The 23,449-nt window shown below is 47.1% G+C and overlaps 1 protein-coding gene across 1 annotated transcript in view; it reads left to right on the forward strand.

The window, feature by feature from the left end:
- Positions 1-23,449, forward strand: part of LOC144608493 (hemicentin-1-like) — a 259,005-nt gene that overhangs the window by 131,339 nt on the left and 104,217 nt on the right. The window contains 7 exon segments of the mRNA XM_078426331.1: positions 8,579-8,701; positions 11,585-11,746; positions 12,663-12,944; positions 14,861-15,028; positions 19,088-19,201; positions 21,990-22,076; positions 23,126-23,317. Of these exon segments, the coding sequence (XP_078282457.1) occupies positions 8,579-8,701; positions 11,585-11,746; positions 12,663-12,944; positions 14,861-15,028; positions 19,088-19,201; positions 21,990-22,076; positions 23,126-23,317 (1,128 nt within the window).

Raw genomic sequence — 23,449 nt, forward strand, 5'->3', positions numbered from 1 at the left:
AGATTAGCCAGAAAAAGTAGCATACCAGAGGACTGGGAGAAATTCAGAGTCCAGCAGAGGAGGACAAAGGGCTTAATTAAGAAAGGGAAAATAGATTATGAGGGAAAACTGGCAAGGAACATAAGAACTGACTGCAAAAGCTTTTATAGATATGTCAAGAGAAAAAGATTAGTTAAGACAAATGTAGGTCCCTTGCAGTCGGAAACAGGTGAATTGATCATAGGGAACAAGGAGATGGCAGACCAATTGAACAAATACTTTGGTTCTGTCTTCACTAAGGAAGACATAAACCGTCTGCCGGAAATAGCAGGGGACCGGGGGTCTAATGAGATGGAGGAACTGAGGGAAATCCAGGTTAGTCGGGAAGTGGTGTTAGGTAAATTAAATGGATTAAAGGCAGATAAATCCCCAGGGCCAGATAGGCTGCATCCCAGAGTGCTTAAGGAAGTAGCCTCAGAAATAGTGGATGCATTAGTGATAATTTTTCAAAACTCTTTAGATTCTGGAGTAGTTCCTGAGGACTGGAGGGTAGCTAATGTAACCTCACTTTTTAAAAAGGGAGGGAGAGAGAAAACGGGGAATTATAGACCAGTTAGCCTAACATCGGTAGTGGGGAAAATGCTAGAGTCAGTTATTAAAGATGTGATAGCATCACATTTGGAAAGTGGTGAAATCATCGGACTTAGTTGGATTGGATTTACCAAAGGCAAATCATGTCTGACGAATCTTATAGAATTTTTCGAGGATGTAACTAGTAGAGTGGATAAGGGAGAACCAGTCGATGTGTTATATCTGGACTTTCAGAAGGCCTTCGACAAGGTCCCACATAGGAGATTGGTGTACAAACTTAAAGCACACGGTATTGAGGGTTCAGTGTTGAGGTGGATAGAAAATTGGTTGGCGGACAGGAAGCAAAGAGTAGGAATAAACGGGTCCTTTTCGGAATGGCAGGCAGTGACTAGTGGGGTACCGCAAGGCTCAGTGCTGGGACCCCAGTTATTTACAGTGTATATTAATGATTTGGACGAGGGAATTGAATGCAACATCTCTAAGTTTGCGGATGACACGAAGCTGGGTGGCAGTGTTAGCTGCGAGGAGGATGCTAGGAGGCTGCAGAGTGACTTGGATAGATTAGGCGAGTGGGCAAATGCATGACAGATGCAATATAATGTGGATAAATGTGAGGTTATCCACTTTGGCGGCAAGAACAGGAAAGCAGAGTATTACCTGAATGGTGACCGATTGGGAGAAGGGGAGATGCAACGTGACCTGGGTGTCATGGTGCACCAGTCATTGAAAGCAAGCATGCAGGTGCAGCAGGCAGTGAAGAAAGCGAATGGTATGTTGGCATTCATAGCAAGAGGATTTGAGTTTAGGAGCAGGGAGGTTCTGCTGCAGTTGTACAGGGCCTTGGTGAGACCGCACCTGGAGTATTGTGTGCAGTTTTGGTCTCCTAACCTGAGGAAAGACGTTCTTGCCTTAGAGGGAGTACAGAGAAGGTTCACCAGATTGATCCCTGGGATGGCGGGACTTTCATATGAGGAAAGACTGGATAGACTGGGCTTGTACTCGCTGGAATTTAGAAGACTGAGGGGGGATCTTATAGAAACATATAAAATTCTTAAGGGGTTGAAGAGGCTAGATGCGGGAAGATTGTTCCCGATGTTGGGGGAGTCCAGAACCAGGGGTCACAGCTTAAGGATAAGGGGGAAGTCTTTTAGGACCAAGATGAGAAAACATTTCTTCACACAGAGTGGTGAGTCTGTGGAATTCTCTGCCACAGAAGGTAGTTGAGGCCAGTTCATTGACTATATTTAAGAGGGAGTTAGATGTGGCCCTTTTTGCTAAAGGGATCAGGGGGTATGGAGAGAAGGCAGGTACAGGTTACTGAGCTGGATGATCAGCCATGATCATATTGAATGGCGGTGCAGGCTCGAAGGGCCGAATGGCCTGCTCCTGCACCTATTTTCTATGTTTCTATGTTTCTGTAACAATAATAGTCTATTGTAGTTCAACTATTGTAGTAATAGCCTGATGGCTGCAGGGAAGAGGTTGTTCCTCAACCCGGACGTTACAGTTTTCAGGCTCCTGGACGTTCCTTCCGGTGGCAGGAGTGAAATCAGTGTATGGCCAGGGTGGTGTGGGTCTCTGATGATGCTGGCTGCCTTTTTGAGGCAGCGACTCTGATAAATCCCTTCGATGGTGGGGAGATCAGAGCCGGTGTTCACAACTTTTTGCAGTCTCTAAACTAAACTAAGCTAAACTAAATTAAATTAAACTAAATCTGCCTGTGTTACACTCCCTCTTGAAATTCAAGCATTATCTTTCCTCAATTGAATGATTTATGTTTAGAGATACAGCGTGGAAACCGGCCCTTCAGCCCACCGATTCACCGTGCCCAGCGATCCCCGTACACTAGCACTATCCTACGCGCTAGGGACAATTTATAATTTATCCCGAAGCCAATTAACCTACAAAACTGCTTCAGAGTAGACATACCCTGAGGAGATGTCGCAGTGGAGCGGACAAAATGTGTGGGAAAGAACTGCAGATGCTGGTTTAAATCGAAGGTGGACACAAAATGCTGGAGTAACTCAGCGGGACAGGCAGCATCTCAGGACCCGAAGCGTCACCCATTCCTTCTCTCCAGAGATGCTGCCTGTCCCGCTGAGTTACTCCAGCATTTTGTGTCAACCTACAAAACTGCATGCCTTTGGAGTTGGGAGGAAACTGGAGCACCCGGGGAAAACCCACACGGTCACGGGAAAAACGTACCAACTCTGTACGGACAGCATCCGCGGTCAGAATGTAAACGGGGTATCTGGCTCGGTAAGGCAGCAACTCTACCGCTGCGCCATTTTGCTGCCCTTTTTGTGGGCATTCTTTTTTTTAAACTTGCTTTCGACTTTCTATTTTGACTTATCCCAATAGATTATTGGTAATGGTAATGGTATTGGTCATGATTTATTATTGCCAAAGGTGCAATGAAAAACTTGAAAAGATTTTGTTTGCATGCTGTCCAGTCAAGTCGTACTATACAATCAAACCATGCACAGGTGTAACAGGTATATGCAAGAGAAAAATACAGAGTGCAAAATATAATGTTTCCGTGTTCTAGAGTTATAGTTATGGAGAAACAAAGCGCAACTTCTGCAATTCGGTGGAGAGGGACAAACCATCTTCCAGTAGTCTGATCACAGCGGGGGAGAGGCTGTTTCTGAAACTGGTGGTTTGCACATTCGACAGGAGAGGGGAGAAGGGGGAATGACAAGGGGTGAAAAAAGGTCCTTGAAAAGGTGGGTGAATGGCTGGAACAGGCAGGATAGAGGGTAGAGGCTATTTTAGGATGACGCTCCAGAGTGGGGATGAACAGGAGAGGTGTTCCGCTGGCGTTCCTATCTCTCCATGATGCATTACACATCTGGGTGAGAAGGATATTTGAGTCTGAAGGAGGAACCTGACATGAAACGTCATCTGTCCAATCCCTCGTCAATCCCTGCCTGACCCACTGAGTTCCTCCAGCACTTTGCGATTCGCTCAGGACGCCAGCCTCTGCAGTTCTTTTAGTCTCCACAACCGATTCATTAGTGTTCTTACCCGGCCTGACTGATAAGTTTCTTCTGATCCACAAGAATTCACTCTGAAATGGCCGAGCATTCTCACAGTTTAAATGCTCAAATACTGAGTTGACAGTGGGCGTCTGTGACCTGTGAGTGAATGTTCTTTAAATGTAAAAGGAAATGTTCACAGGGCATCAGTTTTAGTTTAGTTTAGTTTTGCGATACAGCGCGGAAACAGGCTCTTCGGCCCACTGAGTCCAACATCCCCACACATTAACACTATCCGACCCCCGCCTAGGTACAATTTACACTTATACCAAGCCAATCAACCTACAACCCTGCACGTCTTTGTGACTGTCTGATTCCAATAGTAGAATTTTAACGAGAACAGGGCCAGACCCATAGCTTTAGGTTGCTTTGCTGGGGAATCCATGAGTTTAGTCAGCAGATAATGAAGAGGATTGGACTCAATTCCCCTGTGAAAACATTGTAGATGTCAAGCTAGGTATGTATCAGTAGAAACCTAGGATTAATGGGCTTCCATTTTGCTGTCTTCTTCTCTGTGTCTGGGGAATATTGCCATCTCCAGGTGCTGGCAACGGAGAGAGAGTTTGTCTCTGTTCACTACATGCTGATCTAGCCCTGGTGTGCACTCGTAATGCAGACAATCATCAGACTGTATTAGATGGCTCGGTGCCAGGAACTCCAAATGCTGCAACTTGAGCAAAACACCAGGTGCTGGAAGAACTCGCCACGTCAGGCTGCATCTGTGGAGGGAATGAACAGACCACTTCTCAGATCAGGACCCTTCTTCAGGCTGATAGATTAGGCGGAAGGAACATGGAAAAAGTGGTGGGAATGGGTCAATGCCTGAAAGTGATAGGTAGATACAAGTGAGGTGTGGGGGTTTGATTACAGATGGGTGGTGTCAGTGATAAAGGCCTGTGTTTAGTTTAGTTTAGAGATACAGCGCGGAAACAGGCCTGACTGGGCCCTCACCAACCAGCGATCCCCGCACATTAACACTCCTACACCCACTAGGAACAATTTTTACATTTTACATTTTACCAAGCCAATTATGTCTTTGGTGGGAGGAAACCAAAGATCTTGGAGAAAACCCACGCAGATCACGGGGAGAACGTACAAACGCCCTACAGACAGCACCCGTAGTCAGGATTGAACCCGGGTCTCCGGCGATGTGTGGAATCCATAGCCTTCCATTCTTTACATATCTCTCGTGTGCCTATCTAAAAGCCCCTATGTAAAGTGCCCCTATCATATCTGCCTTCACCACCATCCCTGCTAGCTAGTTCCAGGCACCCAGGCCACCCTGTGTAAAAGTACATGCCCCATACAGCTTCTTTAAACTTTGTCCTTCTCAACTTAAAACTATGCACTTTTATCTTTGACATTTCAACCATGAGGAAAAAGGATTGTCTGCCCTGTCTAAGCCTCTCATGATTTTATAAACTTATATCAGGCCTCTTTTCAACCGCCAGCCATCCAGAAACCTATTAGGATGTATCCAGATTTATTTGGATCTAGAATGCACTTCCAACCAGACCACGTTGTCTCCCTCTGCACAGAAACCTTTCTGAGTTCCTGTGGCAGTGCTCACTTTCATGGTGGATGCGTGGTTTAGTTAAGTTTAGAGGTACAGCGCGGAAACGCCCAGCGATCCCCGCATATTAACACTATCCTACACACACTGGAACAATTTTTACATTTACCAAGCCAATTTTACCTGCATACCCGTACGTCTTTGGAGTGTGGGAGGAAACCAAAAATCTCGGAGAAAACCCACGCGGTCACGGGGAGAATGTACAAACTCCGAACAGACAGCACCCATAGTTGGGATGGAACCCGGGTCTAGGGCGCTGTAAGGCAGCAACTCTACCGCTGCGCCACCGTGCCGCCCTTGGTGACATCAATCAATGGCTAAAACACTTCAACATTATGGAACATTTGGCCTCACTGTGCAGACGTTGCAGGACTCAGTCACATGTCCGGATTTGACGGCCACCGTAAGTGAACGGAGGCTGATTCATCGAGGTGCCTCCCTGACAGACGGATGAAAATGAAACGCATGAAATCTGGTGACGTTGTGAAACTGGGCAGTAAGTCACAAAGGTCAAGCTAACTGTGATGGTTGAATGTGCTTCTGATCGAAAATGAAAACCAGACCATGTTCCATGATGCGTTTTGAAGGTCAGCAGCTGTTTTGGTGATCAAAGCCACATCTGCACAATGCATTGCTGCATCATAGATCAGCAATTTTTTTTTTCCTAATCGCATTCTTTGCTTCTATTCTGAGAAAACTGTCAAAGGGATGGATACATCAGTCAGAGAATTGAGTACAGACGTTGGGACGTTATGCTGCAGTTGTACAAGACGTTGGCGAGGCCGCACTTGGAATATTGTGTTCAGTTTTGGTCACTCTGCTTTGGGAAGATGTCATGAAGCTGGACTTTATTCACAAAATGCTGGAGTAACTCAGCAGGTCAGGCAGCATCTCAGGAGAGAAGGAATGGGCGAAAGGGGGAGGGGAAGAGAGGGACAGAGGAACTATCTAAAGTTGGAGAAGTCAATGTTCATACCGCTGGGCTGCAAGCTGCCCAGGCGAAATATTAGGTGCTGTTCCTCCAATTTCCGGTGGGACTCGCTATGGCACTGGAGGAGGCCCATGACAGAAAGGTCAGACTGGGAATGGGAGGGGGAGTTGAAGTGCTCAGCCACCGGGAGATCAGATTGGTTAATGCGGACTGAGCGCAGATGTTGACAACACCTCGCTCAACACCTGCGCTCAGTCCGCATTAACCAATCTGATCTCCCAGTGGCTGAGCCCAGTGGTATGAACATTGACTTCTCCAACTTTAGATAGTTCCTCTGTCCCTCTCTTCCCCTCCCCCTTCCCAGATCTCCTACTGCCTGTCTCCACCTATATCCTTCCTTTGTCCCGCCCCCCTGACATCAGTCTGAAGAAGGGTCACGACCCGAAACGTCACCCATTCCTTCTCTCCTGAGATGCTGCCTGACCTGCTGAGTTACTCCAGCATTTTGTGAATAAATACCTTCGATTTGTACCAGCATCTGCAGTTATTTTCTTACACCTCATGAAGCTGGAAAGCGCACAGAAATAATTGACGAGGATGTCGCTAGGACTCGAGGGTCTGAGCTGCAGGGAAAGGTTGGGCAGGCTAGGACTTTATTCTTTGGTGCGCAGAAGGATGAGGAGTGATCTTGTAGGAGTGTATAAAATCATGAGAGGAATAGATAGGATGCACGGAGTTTTTTTACCCAGGGTAGGGGAACCAAGAACTAGAAGAGATAGATTTAGGTGAGAATGGAAAGATTCAACAGGAAACTGAGGGGCAACCTTTTCTCACAAAAGATGGTGGGTATATGGAACAAGCTGCCAGAGAAAGTAGTTCAGACAGGTACAATAACAACATTTAAAATACATTTGGACAGGTACATGGTTAGACAAGGTGCAGAGGCACATGGGCCAAACACAGCCAAATGGAACTAGCTTGGATGGGCATCTTGGTCGGCAGGGATGAGTTGACCCAAAGGGCCTGTTACATACTATAAGACTCTTTAATGACTGCCTGTGTTATATATGTTCTGTGTTTTGGTAAATAGAATATTATCAGTGCAAAATGGCTTAGGTTACAATGAGGTTCAATCAACCTCCAATGTTATGTGGGAAAGAAGGGACAGATACTAGACATGTTCCACAGATGCTGCTGGAAGGGGAGGAGAGAAAGTTGGTGGAATGGCCTGTGCATGGACAGAGTTTTGAAGTGGCCCTTGCAAGTGGTCAGCCAGTGAATGGAAAGCGGTGGCAGAGGTCACAAACCACGGGAAATATGCACGAGTTCAATCGGGAAGAAAAGATTTGTGGATACCGGTGTACGTTTAATGAGAGAATCTTTGCAAAAAGCACTGACAACAGTTGCCAGAACAAATCTATTTGCATCATGGCAAAATGGGAATGAATTACACAGTGATGGTGAGCAAGAGAGAGAGGGAATAATGGAGGAAGGGAGGGGGGAATATAATGCAGTCAAGAGGTAGCGACTATCAGGCTCTTGAACACAGCACAACAATAACCTCAGCAACTATGATCACCCACAGACCGTCTCTTTGGTTGCACTACTGACTTCAGTTTTGCACTACTATGGTGACATGGTATTAAAATTATTCATTTATTGTATGATTGATTATCATATATTTAGCGGTATTATTGTGTTAAAGAGCCTGTTAAGCTGCAGCAAGCACGAATTTCATTTTGTTCTATTGTTAGCACATTCTAGACCAAGTGGACCCATTGGGCCCAAACCTCTCCTGCATTGGTGCAGCACCCTCTCCTCCCCCCTTCCCTCACTCCTCCCTCCCTCCCCCCCCCTCCTCCCCTCCCCCCCCTCCCCCCCCCCCACTCCATCCCCCTCAACCCTCCTTATCCTCCCTCCTCCCCCCTCCCTCCCCCCGGAGATAGATTTAAACTTTAGAATGTGAATAACTTAAAAAATATAACACCGATTTCAATGAAACTTCTTCCATTAGCACCAAAGGGACGACGGTGAATAAGGTGGACCTAGAATTGTCGCGCTACCGTGTACCGTTTTGGCTGTTATTCAGGAACAAACAAACAAACAAACAAGAGTTTTAGTATATAGATGACAATTAAACACTCTTGACTCTAAATCCAGTAAAATTCTACTTTTTACTCACGGTAATCTTATCCACTCCTTATCTTAAGCTGCAGCAACTAAGAATTTCATTGTTCGGTTGCTGGTACAGACGCACTTGTGATTTAATGAAGGATGGGAGAGGGTGAAAACGGGAAGGGGAAAACGGAGTGAATAAAGGAAAGCACAATGAACGGCAGACAAATTAGAGGATGCAGCGGTTGGTGGGAAAAGGGGACGCCTTTTTGAGGCCAGGTAAAAAACAGGTAAAATGTGACCTGTTCTGATGGACTTGATCTGGTGAAATGTTTTTGAAATATGTTGCAGTGCCTCCGTCGTTTCACGGATCCATGGAGCAAACATTTGTGACGGTGATCGAGGGAAACTCCTTGAGTTTATTTTGTGAATGCAGTGGGATTCCATCACCGCAGCTCCAGTGGAGGAAGAACGGTAAGCGGATGGATTCACTGGCTTGTATCTTGGTTTGTTGACCCTGGAATCAGACCGCATCTTTCAGCATCACCTCCCTTTCCCATCCTAATGTCAACGTGTACTTGGATGTGAATTGTCCTCTTTGTTATTGATTGGTTGATTGAAAGATACAGCATGCGAGTCCACCCAAGTCCACGCTGACCAAAGATACTAGAGGAACAAGATGGACCACTCCGTTGAAATCGCCTATACTGAAGTGTAGTACGCAAAAGGAGCCATTTTAGTAGGCAAAACCCGCCCTTCGCTCTGCCTCTCGCAGTGTAATCAGTGTTTTGGGGGAACAGTATGTGTGATGATACCATAAAATGCAGAATATATCTCATCTATCAATTCACAGAATTTTGTTATTTTTCTTTTAAAATGTTTCTGCAAGTTTCTGCCTACTAAAATGGCGTCATGGCATACTACGGTTTTTAGGGTCGAGTGGTCTATCTTGTTCCTCCAGTATCTTTGATGCTGCCTATCGGGCATCGCGGTGGCGCAGCGGTAGAGTTGCTGCCTTACAGTGAATGCAGCGCCGGAGACTCAGGTTCGATCCTGACTACGGGCGCCGTCTGTACGGAGTTTGTACGTTCTCCCCGTGACCTGCGTGGGTTTTCTCCGAGATCTTTGGTTTCCTCTCACACTCCAAAGACATGCAGGTTTGTAGGTTAATTGGCTGGGCAAATGTAAAAATTGTCCCTAGTGGGTGTAGGATAGTGTTAGTGTGCGGGGATCGCTGGGCAGCGCGGACCTGGTGGGCCGAAGGACCTGTTTCTGCGCTGTATCTCTAAATCTAAATCTAAATCTAAATCTAAAAATTGATCAACCGTGCACACTAGGTCTATGTATCCCACTTCCTCATCCTCTCCCTGCACATTCGGGGCAATTTACAGAGACCAATTAACTCACAAACCCCCAAGTCTTTGAGATGTGGGAAGAAACCGGAATACCTGGAGGAAACCCATGCCATCACGGGAGGGAATGTGCATACTCCATACAGACGGCACCTGAGGTCAGGATCAAACCCAGGTCTCTGGTGCTGTGAGGCACCGACTCTACCAGCTGCACCACATGACTGCCCTTTTGGTTGCAGCAGAACACGACAGGCAAGGAGTCGCATTAACCCGGAGCTAAGACTCTTTTTAGGGACATGAACTGTTTAGCTCATGGCTTGAACATCTCCCTTCCTTTCACCCTCCCCCTCCCCACCCTCTTCACTCTTCAAGCAACCTGCTGGGTTCTTTCAAGGAAATATATCTTCTGGCAACACTGACCAAGTTTGTAAACAAATATTAGTGGAGGGTAAATGTCAGTGAGATGAAAACTGGTGAGTTGCCAAATTCCTCCCAATCGTTGGGACTGAGCAAGTAGTTTTTATCTTTTGTACATGACTGTGCTGCCTTTGCCGCAGTTTACAGATGGGGCCCAGTGCACCTAGCTAAGACGTGGCAGATTTCACCCCGTTGCCATTTGACTTGCCAAGAAGGTCAAGGGGCTTCTCCTCCTCTGCTCCATAAAAATTCGGCTCAAATGCCCTATTGCCCTTTTGCCCCCGTTCCCAAGGTCCCGGAGTAGCTGCAGAATTGCTAAGACGTGTGACGTACTCCATACACAATATTCATTGTCCGCGTCCACGCCGGCCATCAATAACCCATTCACACTCGTTCTATGTTATCCCACCGTACACACTGGGGGGTAATTTACAGCGGCCAATTAACTTACAAACTTGCATGTCTTCGGGATGCGGGAGGAAACTGGGAACGCCCGGAAGAAATCCACGCGGTCAAAGGGAGGATGTCCAAACTCCACGCAAACAGCATCTGAGGTCAGGGTAGATCCAGGTTCTCCGGCGCTGTGAGGCAGCAGCTCCACCAGCTGTGGCTGATACTTTGTTCATGCAGATGACAAGAGATGAAGTTCTATTCAACCGGCACGTCGTAAATCATATTTTTACCACAAAAAAAAAACTATGTTTTTGTTTGGATATGGTAGCATAGTGATTAAAAAACTGGACGGCTATCAAGAGACTCGGATTGATCCAAGTTCACGAGTGGAAATCTACACGACAGCTAGGGAATTTAGATTCATATTGATTTAATAAACGTGGAATGAAAATTTGGTATTGGTTCTTGTAGCTGAATCTAATGTCAAACAAACTAATTCACTGACGTGGTTCAGGGAAGGAAATGTACAGACCTCACCAGGCCTGGTCTATATGTGACTCCAGTCCAATGTAAAGTGGTTGACATTTAACTGCTCTCTGAAATGGCCAGATATTCACTCAAGAATCCATTTTGGATGAACAACAAAATACTAGCTTTGCCAACAACTCATTGACATCCTGTAAACGATTAAGTGAAGAATCAACTTGGCTAAAAACTAAATGTCAGTGTAACGTTTATGGAAGTGATGCTCATTGTCAGATGCTTTGGAATCAGTGCAGGAATCATCTCTGTCCACGGTCTCTGCAGGTTATGTCATGGATCTGAGAGGGGATAATGTCGAAATTTGGGAATTTTAGTCAACTGTGAAGAAAACTATAAACCTCTTCTTCACCAGGATAAGACTGAGGCTGGTCTGATGTGACCTTGAAGAAAGGCCATACAGGTCACTGGTGAGACCACACGTGGGATACTGTGCGCAGTTCTGGTTGTTGAGCTACGGGAAACATGTCGTTACGCTGAAAATGAGGAGATATGATAAAGGAATTCAGTTGAATGAACAGTAAATATGAATTGAAGCCAATTCTATTGAGGAGTGAAATTGTCAAAAGAGGGCAGAAATGATATTTGCAAATGACGAGCTTGCCAGAGTCTTTTCTGAATGTTACATGTTCTCTGTTCTGACCATCTACCACAGGGCTGCTCCTCACTCCAGAGAACAATGGACACATTATTGTCCATTCAGGAAGGCAAATGCTGCGGATATTGGGCACTCGGCTATCGGACAGTGGAAACTACACCTGTGTCGGGACCAACCTGGCTGGGACAAGCTCACAGGACTACAGCATGGAGGTGCATGGTGAGTGTTAGTGAGCGGAGAAGCCGGGGAAATGGGGATGGTCCGTGATCATGTGTGTTAAAAGCACAGTGGAGTTCTGAACTCCAAAAGAGAGGCGTAACAACACGGAGTTTTAAATCCAAGAGACTGGCCCAATGTGCCAAATTGGTCAGTATGAACAAGGAGGGGCCGAAGGGCCTGTTTCCATGCTGTACTGCTCTATGCCTCCTGCATTGCACTGTGTACTATTCATACCGAGGCAGAACATAACTGGAGAGTTAAAGCTTGCTTTGCCTGAGGTAGTGGGCACCCAGGTTTACCTTGGAAGGTGGTGGGGAGTGGGGAATGTCCATCCTATTCCACATAGTTCTCACGATAGATTTCCGTGTTTGCTCCCAACTACCACCGATACCCTCCCCTATCGCCACTCACATCACCGGTCCATACACTGCGGTCCATAAATCCCATGTGCATTTGACCCCAGCTTGTAATTGCTTGGCCCACCTGACCCCAATGCCCATTTGATTTCGCCCCCCAATCCTCACTGACATTCCGCCAAATGCTTCTCAATACCTCGGTCTCTGTTAGCGCCCCTTAATCCTCCTGAACCATTCTGCCCCCAATGCTAAAATTGAAACAGGTACCGAAGAGGTTCACCAGGAAGTTATCTGGGATTGCGGGCTGCCGTTATAGGGAGAGGTTGGGTAGACCTCTCCAGCCTCTCTGGAGTTGTTTCTTGTTTCTTTGGAGCGTAGGAGTCTGAGGGATGACCTTGTTGGGATCTGTAAAATCACGAGGGGGCATGGTAAAGTCGCAGTCTTTTTCCAAGGGTAGTGGATTCAAAACCGAGAGCAGATAGGATGGAGGTGAGAGTGGAGAGATGCCCATGCTGTGTGATTGTGACTCTAACACTTGCCGACTTCCTTCTCTGCTGCAGCCCCACCTACGATCAAGAATGGCGACGGGCAGCGGACAGAGGTCCCCGTTATCAAAGGAGCGGAGGTCACTTTGAGGTGTGATGCGCACGGTGTTCCTCAGCCAACACTGACGTGGACGAAGGGCAGCCAGCCCCTGGTGACGACGCAGGACATCCGTGTGGGCAGCGAGGGGCAGCTCCTGCACATTGAGAGGGCCCAGGACCAGCACACAGGCCGCTACACCTGTCTGGCCGTGAATACAGCAGGACGGGCAGAGCGCACATTTGCTCTGAGCGTTCTTGGTAAGAGCTCATCTCACTACTGCTTGGGATGCCTCGTTGTCCCGTTGAGTTACTCCAGTTTAAACCAGCATCTGTGGTTCCTTCCTACACACTGCTTGTAAACTTGTACTTAGGTCTGACTGTGCCTAGGTACAGTAAGATGTTTACAATCAATTAACGACCATAACACTAAGTACGTAATAGTGCAAACCAAAGACCATGGTACATCTAGAGACACTGTTGCTGAGGTTCGTTTCTGAGAAGATGCTGCTCTTGAGCCTAGTGGTCATACACTGAGTAAAATGACTTCACTTCACAACGGCGTGTTTGCTGCAGGTTGCACCAACATCCTACCTCCCATTCCATGGGTGACGAGGTGTTGGAGATGAATGCCCCGTTTAACATGACATTAAACTGCTTATTATAAGTGGGTGAAATGAGGGTGAGGAGGAATGTAATCTGGACACACTTGTCCAATAACGTCGCAGTCGTTTATTTATTGTAAGCGCCTTGGAAAGGCAGAATGCTGAGTGGCTGGTCCAAACCCAAGCCTTTCTGACCATGTGGTCCAAGAAGCTGCAGATGCTGGAATCTTGAGCAAAACACAAAGTGCTGGAGGAACTCAGCAGGTCAGGCGGCATCTGTGGAGGGAGTGGACAGACAACACTTCAGGTCAGGATCAGTCTGGAGAAGTGTCCAATCTGAAACATCGTCTGTTCATTCCCCCCACAGATGCTGCCTGACCTGACTTACTCCAGTGTTTTGTGTTTTGCTTTGTAACTATACGTCTGGTGCTCAGTTTAGTCTGTGATTCATTACATCTTGGAGTGGTTTCTCTAAGGACTGCCATGACTCGTTTTATTTGTGTGGCACGGTGGCGCAGCGGTAAAGTTGCTGCCTTACAGCGAATGCAGCGCCGGAGACTCAGGTTCGATCCTGACTACGGGTGCTGTCTGTACGGAGTTTGTACGTTCTCCCCGTGACCTGCGTGGGTTTTCTCCGAGATCTTTAGTTTCCTCTCACACTCCAAAGACGTGCAGGTTGTAGGTTAATTGGCTGGGCAAATGTAAAAATTGTCCCTAGTGGGTGTAGGATAGTGTTAATGTGCGGGGATTGCTGGGTGGCGCGGACCCGGTAGGCTGAAGGGCCTGTTTCTGCGCTGTATTTCTAAATCTAAATCTAAATCTAAATCTAAAAATTTCTGCATTTGAAAATCATCCTTCTCTCCTGCATTGAGCTGAGAAGCTTTTGATTGAATTGATTGAAGGATGCAACATGGTCCTTCAGCCCACCGAGTGCATACCGACTATCGATCACTAGTTCTGTTATCCCACTTTCTCATCCACTACCAGCACACTATTAACAATTTAGCCACAGATCTCTACGTCTTTGGGATGTGGGTGGGAACCGGACCACCTGCAGGAGACACACATGGTCACGGGGGTCAATTTATTATTTGATCTACCAGTGTGTGAATTGCCCGCAGGAGAGTGGAGGGGACGTGACATAATGAGGTGGTTTTTGTTCACGATCGACATTCCTTAGGGTCTCGGCCCGAAACGTCGCCCATTCCTTCTCTCCCGAGATGCTGCCTGACCTGCTGAGTTACTCCAGCATTTTGTGAATAAAGACATTCCTTCAGAAGACGCCAAGATGTAGAAACGCAGAACTGCAGATGCTGGTTTCGGGTTGGAGTCTAATGAAACGTTCCGACCGGTAAAGTCACCCACTCCGGGTGCTCCGGTTTCCTCCCACACTCCAACGGCATTCGGGGTTTGTAGGTTAAAATTGTAAATTGTCGCGAGGGTGTAGGATAATGCTAGTGTACGGGGTGATCGCTGGACGGCACGGACTCGGTGGGCTGAAGGGCCATTTTCCACGCTGTTTCCTCAAAGACTGAACTGTGTGTGTGTGTGTGTGTGTTTGTGTGTGGTCAGTCCCTCCAGCTATCCTTGGGGAGATGGGATCTGCAGAGAACACCAGTGCCCTCCTCAACAACCCCCTCACTCTGCTCTGCGAGGCCACGGGGACCCCACCGCCAACCTTCACCTGGTTCAGAAACGGGTCGCCCATCGTCCCCAGCGCAAACGTGCACGTGCTCTCAGGTAGGAACTGAACCAACCGTCTACTTTCAGAGATACCGAAAAGAAATATTTACCATGCTGCGAATGTCCCCTGTGACTGAAGGTGACTGAAGGTTCATCACCCAATCACTCAGAGGGCAGTCAGTACATGCACACCACAAGGCAAGTCCCTAAGCTTAGACCGGGACCCCTGAGTTACAAAAAGCTTCCAGTTCAGGTACGATCCTCTGGTCAGGACAAACTGCCTAGCATTGTGGATTGTAGCAAATGCTCAAAGACATTTATTTGTATGTACACACACACACACACATCTAAACAATATGATTCTGAGCAGTGCTTTTTTGTAGAGATATAAGTGCTGGTACATGTTAACATTTCACACGATGCTCTCAACTTCGTATATCAATATAGTTATTACTTTTTAGTGGTGCTGCTACACTGTACCGATGCTGGCAATGCTAAAATAGCATTGATCTTATGTTGAATTATACAACTGCAGGTGCTGGTTTACAAAGAAAGACACAAAGTGTTGGAGTAACTCAGCGGGTCAGGAAGCATCTCTGGAGAATATGCACAGGTGACGTTTCAGTTCGAGACCCTTTCTGAACTAGTTGGTTCGGGATAGTTCAGGAAGGATCCTGACCTGAAACGTCACCGATCCATGTTTCCCGGAGACGTTGCCTGACCCGCTGAGTTACTCCAGCACTTTGTGCCTTTTCGATCCTCTGTGTTAATGCACTTGCAGGCACAGACTTACATATACAGAAGGGCAAGCACACCCATGTCCATGCATAGATGCCCACACCTGCGCACCCACGATGCATGTGTGCAGGAACATGCAATTGGTTTTGCCATGCGTGAAGAATGATGTCGAGGAGCCTCTTGCTGCTGAACATCGATGGGTTAATGCTTGCATTCAACTTACTCCACAGCCTGGAGCCAACACCTGGCGTTACCTGACATTGGGATAAATCTGCCTCTCTCACATCAGCTAAACCCCATCGTTTGACTTTTTTTTTCTCTATTGCGCTATTTGAAAGAAGAAATAAATCGTCCTTTTGATGTTTGACAAATAGTTGGAATTGCAAGAGTCTGGAAAGTAAGGTGTGGTTGGAGCTGACTTAAAGGTTGCAGACTGAGCAGCCTTGCCCTGTAATTAACTGTTAGTGAGCCCAGGCATGAGTGAATGCTGAACTGTGCAACCTTCCCCCTGATAGAGCTGTGCAGCGTGCAAACAGGCCCACTTTGTCCATGCCCACCAAGTTGCCATAATAGGCTTGTCCCATTTATCTGCATTTGGCCCTTATCCTTTTAAACCTTTTCTATCCATATATCTGTCCAAATGTCTTTTGAAAGTTATAATTGTAACCTACAGCTTCCTCTGGCAGCTCATTTCAGATACGGACTACCATCTGAGGGGAAATGTTGCCCCTGATGGCCCCAGCCATCTGAAATCTCTTCCCTCTCACGTTCATAAGTTCTAGGAGCAGAATTAGGCCATTCGGTCCGTCAAGCCTACTTCTCATGGCTACTTTATCTTTCCCTCTCAATCCCATTCTCCTGCCTTCTCCCCCTAACCCCTGACACCATTACTAATCAAGAATTTGTTCATTTCTGTATTAAATTCACCAGCCTCCAACTAAAGAAATTCCTCCTCACCTCCTTTTTAAAGGTACGTCCTTTTATTCTGAGGCTCTGGCCTCTGGTCCCAGACTCTCTCACTAGAGGAAACATCCTCTCACGTTCCCTCTTGAGGAAGGATATTCTTGCTATTGAGGGCGTGCAGCGTAGGTTCACTAGGTTAATTCCCGGAATGGCGGGACTGTCGTATGTTGAAAGGCTGGAGCGATTAGGCTTGTATACACTGGAATTTAGAAGGATGAGGGGGGATCTTATTGAAACATATAAGATAATTAGGGGATTGGACACATTAGAGGCAGGAAACATGTTCCCAATGTTGGGGGAGTCCAGAACAAGGGGCCACAGTTTAAGAATAAGGGGTAGGCCATTTAGAACGGAGATGAGGAAGAACTTTTTCAGTCAGAGAGTGGTGAAGGTGTGGAATTCTCTGCCTCAGAAGGCAGTGGAGGCCAGTTCGCTGGATGCTTTCAAGAGAGAGCTGGATAGAGCTCTTAAGGATAGCGGAGTGAGGGGGTATGGGGAGAAGGCAGGAACGGGGTACTGATTAAGAGTGATCAGCCATGATCGCATTGAATGGCGGTGCTGGCTCGAAGGGATGAATGGCCTACTCCTGCACCTATTGTCTATTGTCTATTGTCTATCCAAGCCTTTCACTTCCACTAAGTTCTCACCTTAAGCTTGTGCCCCCCAGTTTTAGAATCCTCGACCCTGGTAAGAAGACTGTGCCAATTAATTTTATTCGTGCCCCTCATATTCTTATACACCTCAATAAGGTCACCACTAAGCTTCCTCGGCTCCAAAGGAAAACGTCCATGCTTTTACCTACCTCTCCCTTTTTTGAGGAAGGACATTCTTGCTGTTGAGGGAGTGAAACGTAGGTTCACCGGGTTAATTCCCGGGATGGCGGGACTGACATATGATGAAAGAATGGGTCGACTGGGCTTGTATTCACTGGAATTTAGAAGGATGAGAGGGGATCTTATAGAAACATATAAATTTCTTAAGGGATTGGACAGGGTAGAAGCAGGAAAAATGTTCCCGACGTTGGGTGGAGTCCAGAACCAGGGGTCACAGTTTAAGAGTAAGGGGTAGGCCATTTAGGACTAAGATGAGGAAAAACTTTTTCGCCCGGAGAGTTGTGAATTCTCTGCCACAGTGGAGGCCAATTCACTGAATATTTTCAAGAGAGAATTAGATTTAGTTCAAGGGATATGGGGAAAAAGCAGGAACGGGGTACTGATTTTAGATGATCAGCCATGATCATATTGAATGACCTGAAGGGCCGAATCGCCTGCACCTGCACCTATTTTCTATGTTTCTATGTTAACTCAAGCCCAGGTGAAACTCATATCCTGGTGAATCGCTTCTGCACACTTTCCAACTTAGAGTGCTTTCTGTTGCCTCATGGGAACGCTGTTCAGTAGGGGTCAGAAGCAATGTGGGCGGCTGACAATTGGGGCGCTATGCTAAAGCCTGGATCTTGAGGAGAAACCTTAAAGCCGAAGCTGGGATTAGACTTCCCAACGCATTCATCCTCTGCTACACTGGTGATCGTTTTATTGTCAAGTTATATTGTTGGAGGCACCGTGGAGAGCACAGCTGGTAGAGCTGCACTCACAGCACCAGGGGCCTGGGATCAATCCTGGTCTCAGGTGTTGTTTGTGTGGACTTTGCACATTCTTCCCTGTGACCATGTGGATTTCTTCCCAGCGCACCGGTTTCCTCCCACATCCCAAAGATGTGTAGGTTTGTTGGTTAATTGGCCTCTAAGGTTAGTGTGTAGGTAGTGGCTGAGAAAGTGGGGTAACATGGAACTAGTTAGGCAGGGTGATTGATGGTCAGTGTGGACCCAGTGGGCCAAAGGGCCTGTTTCTTTGCTGTATCTTTCAATCAATCTTTATGCGTAGTTTCGTTTAGTCTAGAGGTACAGCATGGAAACAGGCCCTTCGGCCCGCAGAGTCTGCACCGACCAACGATCGCCCATACACTAGTTCTGCCCTACCCACTAGGGACAATTTATGGAGGCCAATTGACCTATGAACCTGCATGTCTTTGGAATGTGCGAGGAAACCAGAGCACCCGGAGAATGTCCACATGGTCAAAGGGAGAACGTACAAACTCCGTACAGACAGCACCCGCAGTCAGGATTGAAGCTGGGTCTCTACCGCCCTAAGGCAGCAACTCTACCACTGAGCCACCGTTCTGCCCAGAAGATACAGGGAGACACAAAAGATATAGGTGTTACTTATGGGCTGAGATTGCATCCTTCAGGCAATGCTACTGTTAACATTTACAGGCGTTACTCAAGTGCGTTTCCACAGTACCTTTCTCCCCCTCTGGCTCCTGTTATTTTCACCGCTCATTCAAGTTTGCACAAAAGGATGTGAACTATAGATTTACTGCTTGAACTCTTTCTGACCCTTCCTTCATCCTTCCAAGGTGGCCGGACCCTCAGACTGAGCCGGATACTTGCGGGAGACACTGGACGTTACGTCTGTGTGGTCAACAACTCTGCGGGGGAAGCCAGGAAGGATTTTCACCTCGATGTATTGAGTAAGGACAAAATGTAGAGGATTGTATTCAACAGGTCATTTCTCTCAGATCGACACAAAATGCTGGAGTAACTCATCGGGACAGGCAGTATCTCTGGGGAGAAGGAGTGGGTGACGTTTCGGGTCGAGACCCTTCTTCAGACTTATTTCTCTAGGCCAGAGACCTCTTTGTATTATCTGTAAACACTAAAAATCTGCCGTAGTTCTGCAAACAGAAACAAAATTCTGGAAATCCAAACTGAAAGCAAATAATCCGGGGAATATACAACAAATCGGGCAGAGTCCGCGGGGAGGAAAACAGCTGGCATTTAATGTTGATGACCTGTTATCAGAACGGCTGTCAGATTATTTGACTCTGGAGTCCAACATGAAGCAGCACAAAGCACAGCTTTAATGTTGATGGCCTTTCTTTCCAGCAGGTGAAAGTTAGAGCTGTAAGAGGTTTTGAGCAGCAGAATGGGCAAGAGGGGGAAAGAATGAAAAAAACAAAAGGGAAAGTTTGAGGTGGAGGAGAAAGGAGGAGAGATTATATGCTGAAAGGGGTGAGGGTGCAAGACCAAGTTTCAGTGCTCTCCGGGATTCAGTGCGAATACTGAGCCACTGTAGCAGATGCACCCAAATAGAATCTGGAGTCAATAGACAATAGACAATAGAAAATAGGTGCAGGAGAAGGCCATTCGGCCCTTCGAGCCAGCACCGCCATTCAATGTGATCATGGCTGATCATTCTCAATCAGTACCCCGTTCCTGCCTTCTCCCCATACCCCCTGACTCCGCTATCCTTAAGAGCTCTATCTAGCTCTCTCTTGAATGTATTCAGAGAATTGGCCTCCACTGCCCTCTGAGGCAGAGAATTCCACAGATTCACAACTCTCTGACTAAAAAAGTTTTTCCTCATCTCTGTTCTAAATGGCCTACCCCTTATTCTTAACCTGTGGCCCCTTTCGTTTGAAACCAATATTTTTACCCAATAAAATTATTCCCTTTCTGAAGGCATCGAAATGTGACCTGGTTGACTCAAATCAACATTAGATAAGTGGCTAATCTGTGTGGTTAAATTTAGACATTGAGTGTCAGTAGCCTCTTCAACAATGACCCATTTGCATGATTTTCTAATGATAATGACAGGAAATAGTTTGATGGATGTTTTGATGTCTGATCTCCACCCACCTCTCCCACACATCCCACCTCTCCCACACATCCCACCTCTCCCACACATCCCACCTCTCCCACACATCCCACCTCTCCCACACATCCCACCTCTCCCACACATCCCACCTCGCCCACACATTCTTTATGCCCTAATAGGGCCCCTCCTTCATTTATATGTCCCCTTGTTAGAAGGGATGTTCTAATCAGCCATCCTACAAGGTTGCACGTTACCCATTCCACTCTACATGGAATTTGCATGTTCCCAATGGGACCATGTGGGTTTCCTCCAGGTGCTCCGGTTTCCTTCCACATCCCAAAGACGTGCGTGTTTGTCGGCCTCTGTACAATTGCCCCTAGTGATAGGTGGTCAGTGTGGACTTGGTGGGCCAAAGGGCCGGTTTCCATGCTGTATCTCTAAACTAAACTAAACTAAACTAAACAAGGACACCATTGAGAGTGGTACCCAGGTACATGGATGGAGTTATGGTTCAGATCAGATTTTACCACAGGTGAAGTCCCAGAGGATGAAGAGTAGCTAATGTTGTTCCTCTGTTTTGGAAGTAGAGAGAGTCCAGGGAATTATAGGCCGGTGAGCCTCACGTCAGCAGGAGGGATGTAATTGGAGAGGATTCTTAGTAGTGGGCTTTACTCCCATTTGGAAGAGAGTGGGTTAATTAGGGACAATCAGCGTTGCTGTGTACACAGCTGATCTTGTCTTACTAACTTGATCAGGTAATTTGAGGAGGTGACGAAGGTGATCGATAAGAGTGGGGCATGGATGCTGTCTGTATGGATAAGGCATTTGACAAAGACTCCCATGGTAGGCTGATCCAGAAGATAAAAATTCATGGCAGATACAATAGTGGTATTTAAGAGGTTTTGAGATATGCACATGGATGTGCAAGGAATGGAGGGACATGGATCATGTGCAGGCAGATGATAAGTTGGATTTGGTGTCATGTTTGACACAGACATTATGGCCCGTTCCTGTGTGGTACTTGCAGCATCCCGAATGTTATCTTACGCACATGCGTGCCAGCATTTTATGCGCCTGCGTAACCCCCCTCCCTGCCGGGCGGGAACATCACGGGTGCGCACGTGCGCGGTAGATTGGAAACACCGACCAGTCAGAGGACGGTGACTCGGGACTTGCGCGGGACTCAGTTGGAAAGTCTGCAGCCATTTTATGTGAGATGCGTTGATGTTTCAAGTTCAAAGTTAATTAGTAAATTACTGTAAAATTACTTACTGTTGTGGTTATTATTCTGGGCAATACTCAACAGTACTGTTCCACGTTCTTCTAAATGGATAAACTTCCATCGGCCTGCTGGGAGCTGCTCAGGTTGGGTCAAAGACCTATCCCTGAGCCAGAGTTGGGCCACTCGAGTGATGCGTTGATGTGCCGAAGGATCAAAGTGTGGGAATACAACTTAGCACTTGATTTTCCAAACGGATCAAGCAGAGGGATTGGCGCAGTGGAAGAGTTCGTGCAAGGTGGGGTGTGGTGCAGTGGCAGTGAGCACTTCAGAGGAGGTTGATTGAGTTGTGTCAGAGAGGATGTCCGATAGCGATGAAGGGTTTGGGCACAGTAGTGAAATGGTCATTGTGACTAATTTAAAATGTCCTTTTTCCGCACAGGTCCTCCTCACATTTTAGGTGAAGACCTTGTGAGAAAGATTCATGTCAGAGAAGGGGAGACCCTGAACCTGACCTGCTTGACCACAGGTGAGTCTGACCAGGAGATACTCAGTCAGTGTAAAGACCGTAAGTGGGCAACCGGGTAAGTCTCCAATGGGAAAAGAGCTGGAGTGCTGGCAAGTTACTCTAGCACTTTGTTTAGAAACGTAGCAACATGGAAAATAGGTGCAGGAGTAGGCCATTCGGCCCTTCGAGCCAGCACCGCCATTCAATATGATCATGGCTGAATCAGTACCCCATTCCGGCTTTTTCCCCATATCCCTTGAATCCCTTAGCCCTAAGAGCTAAATCTAACTCTCTTCATGGAAAGAATAAACTTGGATGAAATTAGTGTAAGACTACTGTAAATGGTTGGTGACGGTCATCGTGGACTCGATGGGCTGAAGGGCCTGTTTCCACGATGTGCATCTCAATGACTCAATAACTACCAATTTTCCGTCTACCCAATGCACTATTCTTTAGACTTTGGAGATATAATGTGGACACAGGCCCTTTGGCCCACCGAGTCTGCCAGGACCAGCGATCACTAGCACTATCCTACACACGAGAGATAATTTACAATCTACATAAGCCTGTTAACCTACAAACCTCTATGTCTTTGGAGTGTGAGAGGAAACCAGGCCACCCGGAGAAAATACATGCAGTCACGGAGAGAACGTGCCAATTCAGTATGGACAACACCTAGAGTCAAGATTGAACCCGGGTCTCCGGCGTTGCAAGGCAGCAACTCTGCCGCTGCACCACTGGCACCCTATTCTATGCGTTGTGTTTGGTGTAGTCTACACGATGAACACGACGTGCTTCTCTCTGAGACATGTTCAGGCTGTGCAGCCTCAACAGACACCAGCTGTGTGAGTCCAATCACGCTATGGCTCTGTGATAAACTCCAGCCTGAGTGCTGTACTGCTTGTAACATATTCCAAACAGCACAATCTCTTCCATATGTTTTTAACGAGTTCTGAGTGAGATTCATGCAGTAAACACATTCCAGTTAATGAGTTCAGATCTCTGTTGAGCAACATGCTGAAGTGACCAGTAGATGTGAAGGATTGATGTCTGTTATTCTTGTGCTCCAGGCAATCCAAAACCAGGCGTCACTTGGTGGAGGGATGGTCGAGTGGTGAATGGCAGCCCAGGTTACGGCGTTTCATCGGATGGATCCACACTGGAGATCCTCCATACCAGCTTGTCACACATGGGACAGTATACCTGCCTGGCAACCAACTCTGTGGGCAAAACCTCCAAAAACTACCATCTCAGTGTCTTCAGTGAGGAGCTTTGACAAAGTCCAGTGACAGACTGTACACGCTGCTACTTCCCTACAGTGCCCTCCCCGACCTCAACCTCACCCTTGTTCCTTTAGTCTTCTCAAGCCCAACCATATCACAGCAGGGCTACCA

Source organism: Rhinoraja longicauda, chromosome 31 (assembly GCF_053455715.1).
Source record: "Rhinoraja longicauda isolate Sanriku21f chromosome 31, sRhiLon1.1, whole genome shotgun sequence".
NCBI classification, from domain to species: Eukaryota; Metazoa; Chordata; class Chondrichthyes; order Rajiformes; family Arhynchobatidae; genus Rhinoraja; species Rhinoraja longicauda.